This window comes from Eulemur rufifrons, chromosome 10 (assembly GCF_041146395.1).
Source record: "Eulemur rufifrons isolate Redbay chromosome 10, OSU_ERuf_1, whole genome shotgun sequence".
In the NCBI taxonomy this organism is placed as follows: Eukaryota; Metazoa; Chordata; class Mammalia; order Primates; family Lemuridae; genus Eulemur; species Eulemur rufifrons.
Window position 1 is genome coordinate 25851012 of NC_090992.1, and position 14312 is coordinate 25865323.

General features: G+C 51.1%; 1 protein-coding gene across 2 annotated transcripts; it reads right to left on the minus strand.

The window, feature by feature from the left end:
* Positions 1–2807: 2807 nt before the first annotated feature.
* Positions 2808–14153, minus strand: NIPAL4 (NIPA like domain containing 4). Of its 2 annotated transcripts, XM_069484309.1 has the most exons (6): positions 13949–14153; positions 10427–10666; positions 7586–7642; positions 6322–6412; positions 3910–4070; positions 2808–3436 (listed from the first exon to the last, which is right to left on the minus strand). In XM_069484309.1, the coding sequence occupies exons 1-6, from the start codon at positions 13983–13985 to the stop codon at positions 2808–2810; spliced, it is 1215 nt and encodes a 404-aa protein (XP_069340410.1). In that variant the 5' UTR covers positions 13986–14153. The 2 variants fall into 2 exon arrangements, with proteins under 2 accessions (XP_069340410.1, XP_069340411.1); XM_069484310.1 differs by lacking the exon at positions 7586–7642.
* Between the last annotated feature and the right edge of the window lie 159 nt (positions 14154–14312).

Below are 14312 nucleotides of genomic sequence, written 5' to 3' on the forward strand. Positions count from 1 at the left end.
TCTATGGAGAGCAGCCAGCTGCGCCCGCACAGGCCATGTGCTCAGGAACTGCGGGCTGCACTGGGTTGGAGACACCATGCCAGGGTTCTGTTAGGATCCGCCTTGCTGGTCTCCAAGAGTTTGGGCAAGGAAGGACTGTTTGGAATGGTATTGTTCATTCAACAGATTTTTTTTTTTGAGTGCCAACTATGTGCTAGGCACTGAGGATCAGCAGTAGATCCAGGCCAACGCTCAGGAGCTGAGAGCCAGGTAGGGAGAGAACACAGGTCACAAGAAAATAAATGAACAAAGTAGTATCAGATTATGCAATTGGCGACAAAGTTAGTCTTTCGGAGAGACACACTACGCCTGGTGGTTAAGACTATGGGCTCAGAACCAGATATCAACCTGGACTCTTCCCGGCTGTGTGGCCTTGGGCAATTATTTAACCTCCGAGTCCCTTTCCTCATACATAAAATGAGGATAAGGCCCAGTGTGGTGGCTCATGTCTGTAATCTTAGCACTTTGGGAGGCTAAGGCAGGAGGATTACTTAAAGTCAGGAGTTTGAGATTAGCCTGGGCAACATATCAAGACCCTGTCTTTAGAAAAAATAAAAAAATTAGCCAGGCGTGCTGGCACACATCTGCAGTCCCAGCTATTCAGGAGGCTGAGGCAGGAGGATCACTGGAGCCCAGGAGTTTGAGATTACAAGAAGCTATGACTGTGCCACTACACTCCAGCCTGGGTGACCAAGCAAGACCCTGTCTCAAAAAAGAAAAAAAAAAAAAGGATAAAAACATCTACCTTGGGGATTTGTGAGGAGTTAGAGAATTCACAGGAGGCACTTACTGTCCCTGGTGCCTGGAGCGGGCCCGGGCATTTACAAGGGATGATTTATTGTCCGCTGACTCTATTCCAAAAACAACCTTTCCCATTCTATCGAGGGTATAAATATATAAATGTAGGACTTTCTTGGCAGCCACACCTTTTCAGAGACTGGAGACCGGCCTCTCAGCACTAGAGGAACCAATTTTAATCGCTCCATGTTCAAGGAAGACCAAGACACAAGTATCAAGTAAATCCACTCTGAAGTCTTTATTCTTGACCCTACAGATCACGCTCACAGGGCCACGCTCTCAGTACACTGCCATTCCCGAGATCCAGCGTGTTGCATTGCTTTTAGTTACAGACAAATCCACATTCATTAAAATCTGGGGATTGGAGGCTGGAGGTGCAGGGAGCCAGTCTGCTGGTCAGCTGAGCCTTGGAGCTCCAAGGCCAGCAAGAGTTTGCCTGCGCTTGGCTACGTTAGGGCGTGGGGTGTAAACACAGGGCGCAGGTAGGGAGTCACGCAGGGGAGGCTCTGCACCAACTGGGGGGGCTGAGGATCCAATCTTCCAGTCTTCCCTCTTTCCAGCTACACTGCCCCCTAACTTCCCTTTCTCATGGTCCTCACATCACCCCACACTCGTGCAGCTGGGAAGAAGTCGGGAAAAGAAGGGGTGTCAATTATATCTCTCTCCAGCTGCTCTGGTTTCATGGATGCCTCTGGCCAAATGGGAGGGGACCAGCGGCACTCCCCATGGCAGGTGGTGTTGGAAAAGTCATGGCGTGCTGTCCCCGGTGGGCAGCTCATCAGCGGAACTGGGGACTCGGCAGCAACCTGGCCAACAGCCAGAGTGCGCCCGTGCCAAGCCCGCACCCCCACTTGGCCTTGGAGATTCAAAGCTGATCCCACTGGCCAAGCCTTTGAGGCTGCCTCCAGAAGCTACCCCGGAACCCTTTTCTCCTGAGTTCCTTGTTGAGCACCAGCGTAAACACAAAAGTTAGCCCCTGGTTTCCAGAGAGCCTGTGACTGCTTTCTGTCAAATCCCGGCTTTGTTCCTCATCCTTCCCCTCCCCTCCCCACATCACAGTTTGGCTGACTCCTCGAGGAAAAGTCAAACGCATTCTGCCAAACCCAGCTCGACAGCCAGGCCCCGTTCAAAAGCAGGGCAATTGCTGTTCTCTTTCCACAGTAAGGCAAAATGAAACACTGGGTTTGGCCAGCAGTGCTTAGCTTTGCAGCATCTTTTGTTGTGGTGGTTTTGTTTTGAGTCGGAAGATTACTGGCTGCACGTCTCCGTGGATGTCTGCAGGGAGGGCAGGGGGGTGGGACGGACTAGGTGGACATCACGATGCTGACCACTGGGCCGGAGTGCTTGGGGAATGGGCTGGTTGAAATTGTTCCCTGAGACATCAGGTGGCTTTCACAGTAAGAAGGTCAGCTGAGGTCTTGCTTCTGTGTCCGAGGAGGAAGTGGCATAAGCAACAGGACAGTTTATGGCGGTGGTGTCCGTGTCAGCTCTGGGTGCAAGGCATGACAAATTGCTCCCAGAGCCTCTGGGAGCCGGCTCTATTTCATTCTTGGGCTAAGGAATGGTGACTCCATCTCAGGAGGAGAACTGGTGTGAAGGATTTCCTGATGACCGATATCTCAGGGAAGTTCTTGGACTGCGCTACATTCAACAGGTCAAATGCTATCTTCTTCCCAAGATCGTAGAGATGGCACCAGGGAACGAGTGGGAAGGGAGGCCCAGTGCACCTGCTGGCACCAGTGTAAACTAGAGTATTTGGTCACTGAGGCTGTGTTTCCAGGAAGTTCTGCCACCACTGCTTTCTGGGTAGGGATTCTTCTCCCGGATACAGCGATGAGGTATAAATGAACATCTCCAGAAAAGAGAGCCCATTGGTAACCAGGCGCTTGTGCCGAAAATAACCAAGTGGTTTCTAAATTGAGTGATCAGGCTATGCCGTGGGCTCATCCTCTCACTCACGTATTCCAACTTTAAGAACGGATTATAAACACTTTGGGCTTCTCTTCTGGTGATGGGGTGCTGGCAAGTTCTATGTTGTCCACAAGGACATTCTTGTCTTCCAGTCTGATGACAGTGGGCTCCGGGGCGGGAGGTGGGGGTGGGTTTTTGTGCGTGTGAGGCAAGCTGGCCCAGCTGATGTCCAGGTCTTTGAAAGCATGAAGCATGAACACACCCAGGATGATGGTGACGAAGCCCGAGAGGGTGCCCACAATGTCCAGGGCAGACATGCTGTACCACTCCTTGAAGAGGATGATGGAGGAGGTGACCACCACCGTGGTGAAGAACACGTAGTAGATGGGGAACACCAGGGAGGTATTGAAAATGTCCAGCGCCCTGTTGAGGAAGTTGACCTGAGTGCTGAGGGAAAGCGCCAGGATGAGGGACAGGATGTAGGGCAGGGGGTGTCGCACCACCGGCAACCCCTGGAAGAAGTTCTTAATGGTGATGCCCAGACCCTTGACAGCGGCCACCGAGAAGGCCCCGATCACAGAGCAGATGACGATGTAAACGAGGATGTTCCTTTGCCCATAACGCGGGGCGATGATGAAGATGAGGATGAGGCAGGACACCAGCAGGAGCACAGCAAACACGATGTACCCTTTGGGAAGGGAGGGATGCAGTCAGTGTCTAGGGCCTAGACCCGGGGCAGGGGGAGGTAGCTTTACGACAGCAGGTCGTAGAGACACACTAGAGTCACACAAACACGGGTTCCAGTCCCGGCTTTACATTTTTTCTAATAACTTGGCTAAGTTGTTAACCCCCCAAGACCTGTTTTAAAAGAAGACCAAGAACAGGATCTTCCTCCTAGGGCTGTTTTGTGGGATTCAATGAGATCATGTCTATAAAGCATTTAGAACAGTACTTGGCACATAATAAACACTCGATCAATGGTGTCCATAACTTATGAGACCAGGAAGCCTTTAAGCCAGCCTAGCTGAGTACCCGCCCGCCACCTTGGCTTCTTTGCTTGCCTTGTCCTCTAGGTGGCAGCATCTGAGATGGTCAGAATCCAATCAGACCTTCCGCAGGCTCATCCCCCAGTGTTCTGCTCCCCAGGTGCCTGGGGCCTACCTGTGTCTTTCATCTTGGAAGCCATCTCCATGACGGTGGTGATCTTCTCTTCCTCAGGGGCGTGTATCACCATCACTGTGCTGCCGGCCACACAAATCACACATCCCAGCTTGCCCAGCAGGTTCAGGGTCTCTCCCAGAAAATACGAGGAGAGGATGGCACTGCATGTCAAAATGGGAGAAGGGGATTAGGGTGGCCCTGCCTGCCCCTGTGTCCCAAGGAAAAATAGGGGCTGAGCCAGAACTCACTACTCGCTCACATGGAAACTTTTCTTGATCCCCCAAAAATGTTTGAAATAGAAATTCATTTCTGAGAGGGTTACGTTTGCCAGAGGAAGAGAAATGCAGGTGAAAGTATTCCTGAACAGAAAGAGTTGGAAGAACCCATCAAAGCACTCTTGTCTGACTTCCTACCCAGTGATTACATCCTCTCTTAGCACTGCTGACACATGGCTTTCAGCCTTGGCTTGTATACTTCTGGTGACAGGGAGCTCACCCCTTCCTTCACAAGCCAAATGATTCCATTGTAGGTTCACTCTAATTGTTCACTAAAAGTATACCTCCTGGTAATTGCTATTCCTTATCCCATTTCTGTTCCTCGGGTCATAGAGAACAAGTCTATTCCATCTTCCATTTGTATATGCCAATGTAAACAACTGCAGTGACAATAACAGGCAGTATGTCTTAGGCATATATTGTCCACTAGGTACAATACTAGGAACTTGCCATTTTTCTCACTAACATCTCACAACTCTTGATGAAGTAAAATCTCCTATCCCCATTTTATAGACAAGACAACTGAGGCTCATAGAAGTTAAAATGACTTGGCAAGGTCAAACCACTGGTAAGTAGTGGAGCCGGGATTCAAGCTCAAGTTTTCTCTAATCACGAAGCTGATGGGTTTTCCTCTACACCTCATGGAAGAAAATCCTTATGACTTTCCCAACTCTTCAGTTTCTGGGCAAAATACCTCCAGTTCCTTGGTGACATGCCTTCCATTCCCCTTACATCCTCTAGATGAGCCAGTAGAGGTTGGAGAAGAAGGGAAAGAAACTGGGCAAGCTGGGTATGATCACTGGGCTTGCATCTGCTTCTTTGCAATGGTGGCATTCATTTAGGGAAAAAATCTGCTGGCTGTCCTGGGACCCAGTTAGCTTTAAAAAATCCTGGTTCAAGGTATTCAAGGAGAGGTGTCTAAACTCCTTGTCTGTCTCCTATCTCTCTTCTAAAACTACAAGAAAAAATTTGCCTATAATTTCCCATTCAAGAGACATTCATGGAGGCAGGGGCCAAGTGCTGGAGGATTCCATGCCTCTCCCACCTTCCCTGGGTGGGAATTTGCAAACTAATCAGATATGCAATAGTGGCATCACTGCTCTATCAGCTGTGAAATCAGCCAGGCCAGTTGTGCAGTGTTAGTCATGGTTGCATTTGCTTTTTGATTGTGTAAATGTTGCCAAATTGTCACCAAGACAGTAAAACAAAAGAGGAACTTATGAGTACCGGGCGTGATCAGCTGTGATTTATCAGAGTTCCAAGATTAGGCCAATAATAAAAGACTCCTTCAAATAGGGTTCCAAGACACCCCCAGAGGAGGAACTTGGTCTGTGTTTGTAGCTCAAGAGGACTGGGGGCATAGGGAAACACACACAGTTAGCATTGGTTATTTTAAAAACCATCAGACATTTGTTGAGTGCTTAGCTAAGAGGCAATGCGGCACAGTGGTTAAGCATCCCGACTCTGGAATTAGACTGCCTGGGTTGGAATCCTGGCCTGGACACTCGGAACCTGGTGACCTTGGCCAAGTTGCTTAACCTCTCTTGGTCTTAGGTGGGGATACTGTGAGGCTTAAATGAGTTATTACACAGGATATGTTTAGGAAGTTTAGACCATAGTAAGGCCTCAATGCATGCATTTCTGTGCATTATCTCATTTAGTCCTTGGAACAATGCCTCCAGGTAAGTATTATTAGCATTCCCACTTTGCAGATGGGGAAACTGAGGCTTAGAGTGGTTCAGTGACTTGCCCATGGTAACATAACTACTAAGTGGTGGAGCCAGAATTATAACTCAGGTAGTGTTAACCTAGGGCTCATGCTCTCAACTTGGATGAGAGCTGCTTCTCTTGGGGCCCCACAATATTGACATGAGACACACTGCCTCGTGCCAGTGGAAGCTCTTCCAACCGGCTTGGGCTTGGCCTGCCGCTCTATTCCCGGGTGCGTAGTCAAGAGAAAGCAGCAGCAAACCACCCAAGGGTCCAGGGCTCTGGACAGCAAGCTGCCTCTTTTGGGGGGCTGGGTCCCACCCAGGTCCCTGATTGGCAAGTGGCAGTCGACCCCATGTGGCAGTTCCAGGCCTCCACAAATTGAAAACAGGAAGAAGCCAGAGACAGCTAGAGAGGGGACAATAACCTTATGAGGACACTCAGCGCTCCCAGAGGTGTGACGACTGTCGCAGGTGCAAATGCATAGGCCCCGAAGTTGGCAACTTCTCCAGCAGCCACTAGGAGATTAAGGGAGAAAAGAGGCTAGGGTGGTGTGGACACACCCTCTCCATTCCCGACGAATCTTCATTCCATGTTCAGCCACCCGTAGAATCCCAGAACAGCATTCCTCAAAATCCCGATTCTGATGCTCTCTTCCCGGAGAGTCTGGTCAGATCAGTTCCAGATTATTCTGATCAAATTCTCCCACTATAAAGATGGTATAACTGAGGCCCAGAACCCAAAGCCACATGACACGTTTGTGAGTAGAACCTTCTTGTTCTTCAAGTCTGTTGGCCTCTAGTACAGGCATGGCTAAGTTTGTCTCAGGGGCTGCCAATGTTTTGGACTATATCTTTAAGTTCTAGAAAGTAGTAATTATCAATAAAGAAATAGTTACATCTGTTTATTCTCCAGGTACCCAGTGAGCCAAGGAGCCCTGTTTCCTAGGGCAGCTGTGGGCACTCTAGACTGACAGGCGGATGGTTAGAAAACACTGACGTTCCCAAGGGGCCTACGTTCTCCCCATCTGAGTTTCCAGTCTGCAAACTCCTGCAGGTGGCTTTTCTGTCTCTCTGCTGGTAGAGAACACCCTGGGTCTCCTTTCTGAAGGCAGATGACGACTGATAGCTCTGACTAAGACAGGGATCAAAACCTGACTCGGGGGATTATAAATAGAAGCATGGATGATTTTCCACCTAAAAGAGTTAGGGTTTGACAGACTAAGAGAGTGGTTGGAAAGTGGGGGAAATGTGTGCATGTACAAATCTGGGCAAACCTTGAGTGGCAGCCCAGCTATTTCTGAGTGGGCCAACAAATCAAATTGCCTATGGGATAGGGAAGTTGTTTTAGGAGCCCCGGCTTCTCCCACGGAGAAGTCCAAGAGTCCCCTGCCAACAGGGGATGTCACCACCCTCTGCTTCAAGAGGAGTTGAGAAAATGCACCTTCATCGTTATTAGCCTTGTACTAGTCATGATGGGGGCAGACGCTTCATGGATGAAGACCGATTTTGAGATGAAGGAAAGATGTTCTACCAGCAACGGTTGTCAAGATTTTGCCCCAGGAATCTGGGCCTCAGATTTATACTTCCCACAATACAGACAAAAATGCACCACCCACCCCTCCCTTTGTCTCCATTCCTGGTGTCAACAGGCCAGTGTTACTAGTAGCAAAAAAAAACACCCCAACTTACTGGTGAGAAACCCAGCCCACCACATTGCATCCTTCAGGTAGCCGTAGCCTCCGTCCACTGTAGAGGGAAGGGACACAAAGTTAGCTTAGAACTTGGCCACTTTCTCAGGCACTTTTCCTAACTCTAGCTTCATTCCCTGACCTCTGAGTGTTCCTCGTGGCTTGGTTCTGGGCCTTCTCCTGGGTGAGTTCATCCAATCCCAAAGTTTTAAATACCATCTATATGTGGTGCCCCGACTCCAGAACTGTAGCCTGGACCTTTCTTCTGAGCCCAGATGTATATTCACGGCTTAGTTGACATTTCCTTTTATCTCTCACAGACATCTCAATCTCTTTTCTAAGTGGAACTCTTGATTTTCAATGTCCCCTCCCCACCCACCAAATGAAACTCAGCAAATGGCACCTCCAATGTACCTAGTCGCTACAGCCAGAAACCAGGGACTTGCTTTTTGGCTCCACTCTCTCCCTCTCCTTCTGCATCCAGTCCCACCTGCTGCTTCTGTCTCCAGAAAGCATCTCACGTGTGTCTGCTCCACCGCCAGCCCCTGCGCCAAGGCAGCGTCACCTCTGGGCTGGGTTGAGCCAACAGCCTCCTTTGAGGTCACTCTGGTTCTACTCCTGTCCCCTTAACAACCCATCTGTCTCACTGCAGCCCATGGTCTTTTAAGAATGTAAACCAGACTACGTCAGTCCTCAGCTTATGGCTGGCCAAGGGCTCCCGACTGCTCTTAGGATAAAGTCCAGAATCCTTAACAAGGATGCACAGCCTTGGCCCTGCTCACCTGTCCAAACACATGTCCTGCCATTCTTCTCCTTTTTCTTAGTTCTTCAAAAATAGTTAGCTCTTTTCTGCCTCAAGCCCTTTGCACATGCTTCTCCCCCATGTTCAGAATACTCTTCCTACTAATATTTGCCTAAACCTACACTCACTCTACAGGTCCCCGTGTGAATGCTGCTTCCCCTATCTTCCTAAACACGTCACATCCTCTTAAAACCCTTGAGGCTGGTAGTATTCTTACCCTCATTTTACAGAGAAGGAAACTGAGGCACAGAAGAAGTACTTTTCTTCCCCAGGATCACATCACCAGGAGTCGAGAAACCAGAATTAAAACCCTAATAGTCTGCCTCCAGAGCACAATGTCCCACGGAAACATTAAACAGAACGTGTCCCAACTTGAACACATCATCTTCCCATAAACCTGTTCCTCCTTCTGCATGCTTCATCTCAGAAAATAGCACCAGCTTCTCCCCAGTTGCTCAAGTCAAAAACCTGAATCATCCTTGACTTGGTTTTTTATATGAAGCCAGTGAACATCAAAGCCAGTAAATCCTACCTTCAAAAACTCTCTCTGGAATCCACCACTCGCCGCCATTGCCATTGCCATTGCCATTGCCATCTTGCAGGCCCAAGGGCTGTTCTCTTGCTCACCTAACTGGTCTCCCAGCCTTTAGCCTTGCCCCCTAATCCATTCTCCATGCAACCAGGGATCTTTCTAAACCCTAAATCCAACTGTGTCAGTCCCCAGACTGGGACTGGAACCTTTCGGTCATGTAGCAATCGCACTCAAACTCTGCAGCCCAGTGACAAGAACCTTCCTGGGCCGGCCCGTACCCTTCCATGCTCCAACCATTCTGAACCACCTTCAGTTTCTCACGTCACTCACGTTCTCTCACCTCTGAGCCTTTGCACATGCTGTTCCTTCTGCCTGGAGCGCTGTGTCTTCCTCTTTCCCCCTTTACCTTGCTGTCTCCTCATCGTTTAGGTCTCAGGTGAGAGACCACCTGTGACAGAAACCCTCCCCTAAGCCCCTGAGTCTGGGCTTTGCATGCCCCTCCAAAATATTCCCGTAGCAGTCTGTATCTTCCCCATAATGGCCCCTAACACACTATACAGGACAATTGCCCATGGGCCTGTCTCTCCCACGCAACTGAATGCTCCGCAAAGTCTAGCATCGTCCCTGGCACACAGCAGGCACACAATAAATGATGCTTAAATGAATGCTTTTACACATGATTCCTTCTCTCAAGAACTGTTTCATGGATACACATCTTATTTTCCTTTTTTTTTTTTTTTTTTTTTTGAGACAGAGCCTTCCTCTGTTGCCCGGGCTAGAGTGCCATGGTGTCAGCCTAGCTCACTGCAACCTCAAACTCCCGGGCTCAAGCGATCCTCCTGCCTCAGCCTCCTAGGTAGCTGGGATTACAGGTGTGTGCCACCATGCCCAGCTAGTTATTTCTATTTTTAGTTGCCTGGCTAATTTTTTTTCCATTTTTTAGTAGAGACAGGGTCTCGCTCTTGCTCAGGCTGGTCTTGAACTCCTGACCTCAAGTGATCCTCCTGCCCTAGCCTCCCAGAGCACTAGGACTACAGGCATGAGCCACTGCACCCAGCGGACATCTTATTTTCCAAACAAGCAAATTCCTTGTGGACAGGGACTCAACAATTCTTCTGTAGCCCATAACGGAGCTCAATTGGGTGGTGAGGGCACACTGGTGTCGGACGTTGTCCTTAGCAGAGGTATTCATATTCCCATTTGGCAGAGAAATTGGGACTTGCCCGTGATGACACAGGTGGTAAGAAGTAAAACCAGGACCAGACCTAGAGTGTCTGATTCTCGGTCCTGAGACTTCTCCCTATGTTCACTCTAACATACATGTCGTGAAGTTCTCAGGAAATACTGGATTATAAAGGAAAGTCTCCTGTTGCCAGGCGGGATTCTCTATGGGTTGCCAACGAGACTTTTGTATGCACCTGAGGCTGTCCTCTTACACTGCAGCCCGGGAAGCCAGTTCGAGGCTCAGCTGCCCGGCACCCCTTCCCCTCCCAGCCCCAGGAGCCTACCAGCCCGAGTGGCCCCCGTGGCCACAAGTCGCTGCAGGCCTTTCTTCTTGAGGATGACGCTGCTGCCGATGAGGAAGCTGGACAGGAAGGCCAGGCCCAGGCCGATGTAGAAGCCATAGTTCTGCCTGACCCTCTCCTGCCAGCTGATAAAGGTGGCATTGCTGGGCGCCTCGGGGCCGAGGCCGCCAACGATCTGGCACAGGACTTTCTGGGAGGAGCAGTAGAGGTTGATCAGGGAGCCTGGATGGGAAGCCCATGGTGACAGAGTCATGCTGGGAACATTTGCACACTTTAAAAACATTGGAATCAGCCACTGTTTCAGACCCCGTGCTTCCCCTACTGCAGGGCTGCACCCACACACTGGGCCCCCACACTGCTGAGTGCTTACTCCAGCCGGGGGCGTCATACTCACATGACCTAATCCAAGTTGTATAACCATTGGTCAGGTAAGTGACATCTTTAATCCCCATTTCATGGATGTGGACATGGAGGCAATGAGAGGTCAGATACTTTGCCTAAGGACACAGACTGACTGCAGAACCCCAGCGTGTGACCGCTAAGCTCCACTGATGGCCCACACATCTGCAGGGGCCACCTTCCCGCTGTCCACAGGGACCCTTCCCAGCCTCTGGGCATGTAGGCCTCCCCTATATCCCCTCCCTCCCCAGATTCTCTCCCTCCCAGAGGCCTGTTCTCTCACTGTCGCTAAGCTCCAGCCGCAGTAGGAGGCCACAAATGAGCTGCGTGAGGAAGGGAGCCCAGGGAATCCCTAGGCCCTTCCAGCCCTGAATGTGACTCAGTGGTGAGCTCCTGCCTGTCGGGACTGCCCATTCCCAGGCCTTGCTGCAGAGACCTCTGGTGCTACGGTCAGTGCCTGGGTTTGCCTTCAGGCTACAAAAGGATTGGTGTCCCTGCCACCCATACGACTTCCGTCTTTGAGTTCTTACCATAAACCAGGGAGTGGACTAGGCCCTTTACCTGCATATCTCATTTAATTCTTAAAACAACTCTAGACAGTAGGTAGGTATTATCATTTTACTATCCCCATTCTAGAGACATAGAAACTGAGGCTAGAGTGCCCAGAAGTCCTAGAGTCCCCAAGAATCCAAATCAGCCCTATCCTACCCCTGCTTGCCCTTCTGAGACAAACACCGAGGACGGCAAGGACAAACCTAGGCACAATGGGACAGACCCTCAGTCAGAAGAACTACACAAGTTCAATGACACGGTGCCAAGAATAACCAATAATCCTCCAGTGCTGCTACTCACATGGTCCCCTGCTCGGGGGTTTTCCATGAGGGTTTCTAACAACCTCTCTGAAACAAGCACAATGATCATTTCCAGGTTTTCAGTTGAAAAAAACTGAGGCCCTGCTATGTTCGGTCACCTTCCTGAAGCTACGCTTGCAGTAAGTGGTAAAATCAGAATTGGACTCCAAACCCACCTGATGCCAAACCCATGCTCTTAACCACCCCCCTCCCCAATAAAGCAGGCGGCAAGGATGGGTACGGGGACTCATGTGGCCCCCTAGGGGGTATTTTAAAACATTAATTTGTTACCAACATTTTAAAATTGGGAGATTTCCCATGAAAATTCAGATTTGGGGCTACACTTCAAAATAAAAAAATCTGCGTATCTTACAGGCCCTGCCTTCTCATAAGGCGACAACTGGCCGTAGCTGGGCAGCCCGGCCCTGTTAAACAGGGCCTGCTCTCTGCCACCCCACAGAGTCTCACCTGGCTCCTTCAGTCATTTGGCACATGCCTGGCCTCTGAAGGCATTTGAGTTTATGACTTCTGGAGGTAGAAGGCTTTTTTCAAGCTGCATGTCGCCAAGGCCCAAGCCCCTGTGCCAAGAACATAAGCCTGGACCAAGAACTTCTCTGACCAAGCTAGAACTCCCAGCCAGTGCCTCGGAGGGCCCCAAAGTCCAAGTCAGGAAGCTTTGGCACATCTGCAGCACAGTGTGGCATCTTTAGAGGAACGGACTAAGGGCAATGTTGACCTTTCTTTCATGACACAGAACCACAAACAACAGAGCTGTAAGAGTCTAACCCTCTTACTTTCAGCTGGAGAAACTGAGGCCCCGAAAAGGGGAAGGACTTGCTTGAGACACACCAACAGCTGGTGGTAGATCTGGGTCTGGAACCCACCCGGGGACATCCATGTGTCTTTTGCAGTGGGAGATCGCGCTCTCTTTCCAACACCTGTGTTGCAATTAAGGGAAGATGAGACAAGAAGGCATCTCCGTCCCTAATCAGACTTGTTCTGCATTGCTCACTCCAGTTCCTCCGGCTCAGGCCTCCTTGACCAGGAGCCAAATCTGGGGAGTTCCCCGGGCCTAGGAAATGAGCCAGAGCCCAGAGGATGTGGGCCAAGGAAGGTGACTCCAGAGAGGAAGGCCAAAGTCATTCTCATGCCCTTCCCCTGCTCCTAAAGGTGCTTCTCTAGCACGTGGAGCCAAAGGACCCACCGGGGACTTGGCTGTCACTGTGAGGCCTGCAGCACCCAAGGGCTCAGCACCCTGCATTGAGTCAAGTTCTCCCATGATGGTGAAAAGAAAAAGAGAGGGCTGGTGGCCAAAGGAAATCCAATTCTGCTCATCTGGAAATTGGGCATTGGGCCCCGTGATTCCTGTCTTCTCTTCTGGAATATGCCGGGACTGGAGAACACACTCTACTCCAAGAGAAGGGAAGAGGCTGGAAATGCCCTGCCATGTTGGTCAGGAAAGCAAAGTCAGGCAACACCCAACAGGCTGGCTTTGAAAGCTTCACTCCAGAAGGGAAGAAGGTGGAGAAACAGTGACATCCCACAGGCTGTGACTCCAGGATGAGGTAGGAAGGTGGAGCTACACCCGGGAAGGGGCTGAACATAGTAGCACAAGCACAGGTTTTAGAATGCAAGAGCCTTGGTTCTAATATTCCATTTTCCCACTGTATTCCCTTGAGCAAATCATTAGCCTCGTCAGAGCCTCAGTTTCTATATCTTTAGAATGGGTATAGTAAAATGATAATACCTACCTACCCACCGTCTAGAGTTGTTTTAAGGATTAAATGAGATAATGCAGGTAAAGGGCCTAGTCCACTCCCTGGTTTACGGTGGGAACTCAAGCCTTATCCTTTCCTGAGGTTCTTTCCCTTTCTTTTCTAAAAGATGTGTGTGGGTTTGGGGGTGGTGAGTCTCTGTGTCCCCTCCATCTTTGGTGGCGCTCGCAGTGACCCAGAGAGATAGCCCAAACTGGGCAGGTACTAAAATCTGAAGCAACTACACATTAAAAACCCCCGACTTCTCAGGCTGCCTGCTCCAGTCAAAATGCCTCCCTCCCCCCTTATGTCCCCTTCCTCCCCTTACCCCTCTCAGCCACCCCAGCTGCGAAGGTGGAAGTGAAGCCTCAGCCAGAACGCTGATCTGGGTGGGAGCCAGCGACCGTCCCCTCCCCGCTGGGAGCCGGGGCAGCAGAGGGGCGCGGGGACGGAAGGCGCGAGGCGCGGAGCCCTCCCTGGTCCCCGCCCGCCGCACGCACCGTTCTCGCAGCTGGCGTTGCTGACCCGCAGCTCCATGGGCCGTGGGCGCACGGACCGACGCGCGGGCGGACGGCGCCCGGGCTCCGGAGCAGGTGGCCGCGACTTGTCCCTGGCGTGGCTCGTGCGCGAGAAGCCGCCGGGGTCTGGACCCAGAGGTGGGGAGAGTGACGCGCCCCAGAAGGGAGGGTCCCCGGGGGAGGAGTCACCCGGCGTCTTGGGCAACTCTGGGGACTGGGGGCCCAGCGCAGAGGGGCGCGTGCCCGCCTGGGGTGCGGACGCTGCGGGGCTCCCAGCCACAAAGTCACCGCCCCGCAGCGGGGGCGCGAGCGGCGAGGGGGCGGGTCCCGGGCACCGCCTCTCCGG

Excerpts from the sequence above, each read along its gene's own strand:
- NIPAL4 (XM_069484309.1), bottom strand. The coding sequence starts at position 13,985 with ATGGAGCTGCGGGTCAGCAACGCCAGCTGCGAGAACG. Across the intron at positions 7,643-10,426 it reads CACGGGGGCCACTCGGGCTG|TGGACGGAGGCTACGGCTAC; the intron begins GTAGGCTCCTGG and ends TTCCCTCTACAG. Across the intron at positions 6,413-7,585 it reads GTGGGCTGGGTTTCTCACCA|TGGCTGCTGGAGAAGTTGCC; the intron begins GTAAGTTGGGGT and ends TTAATCTCCTAG.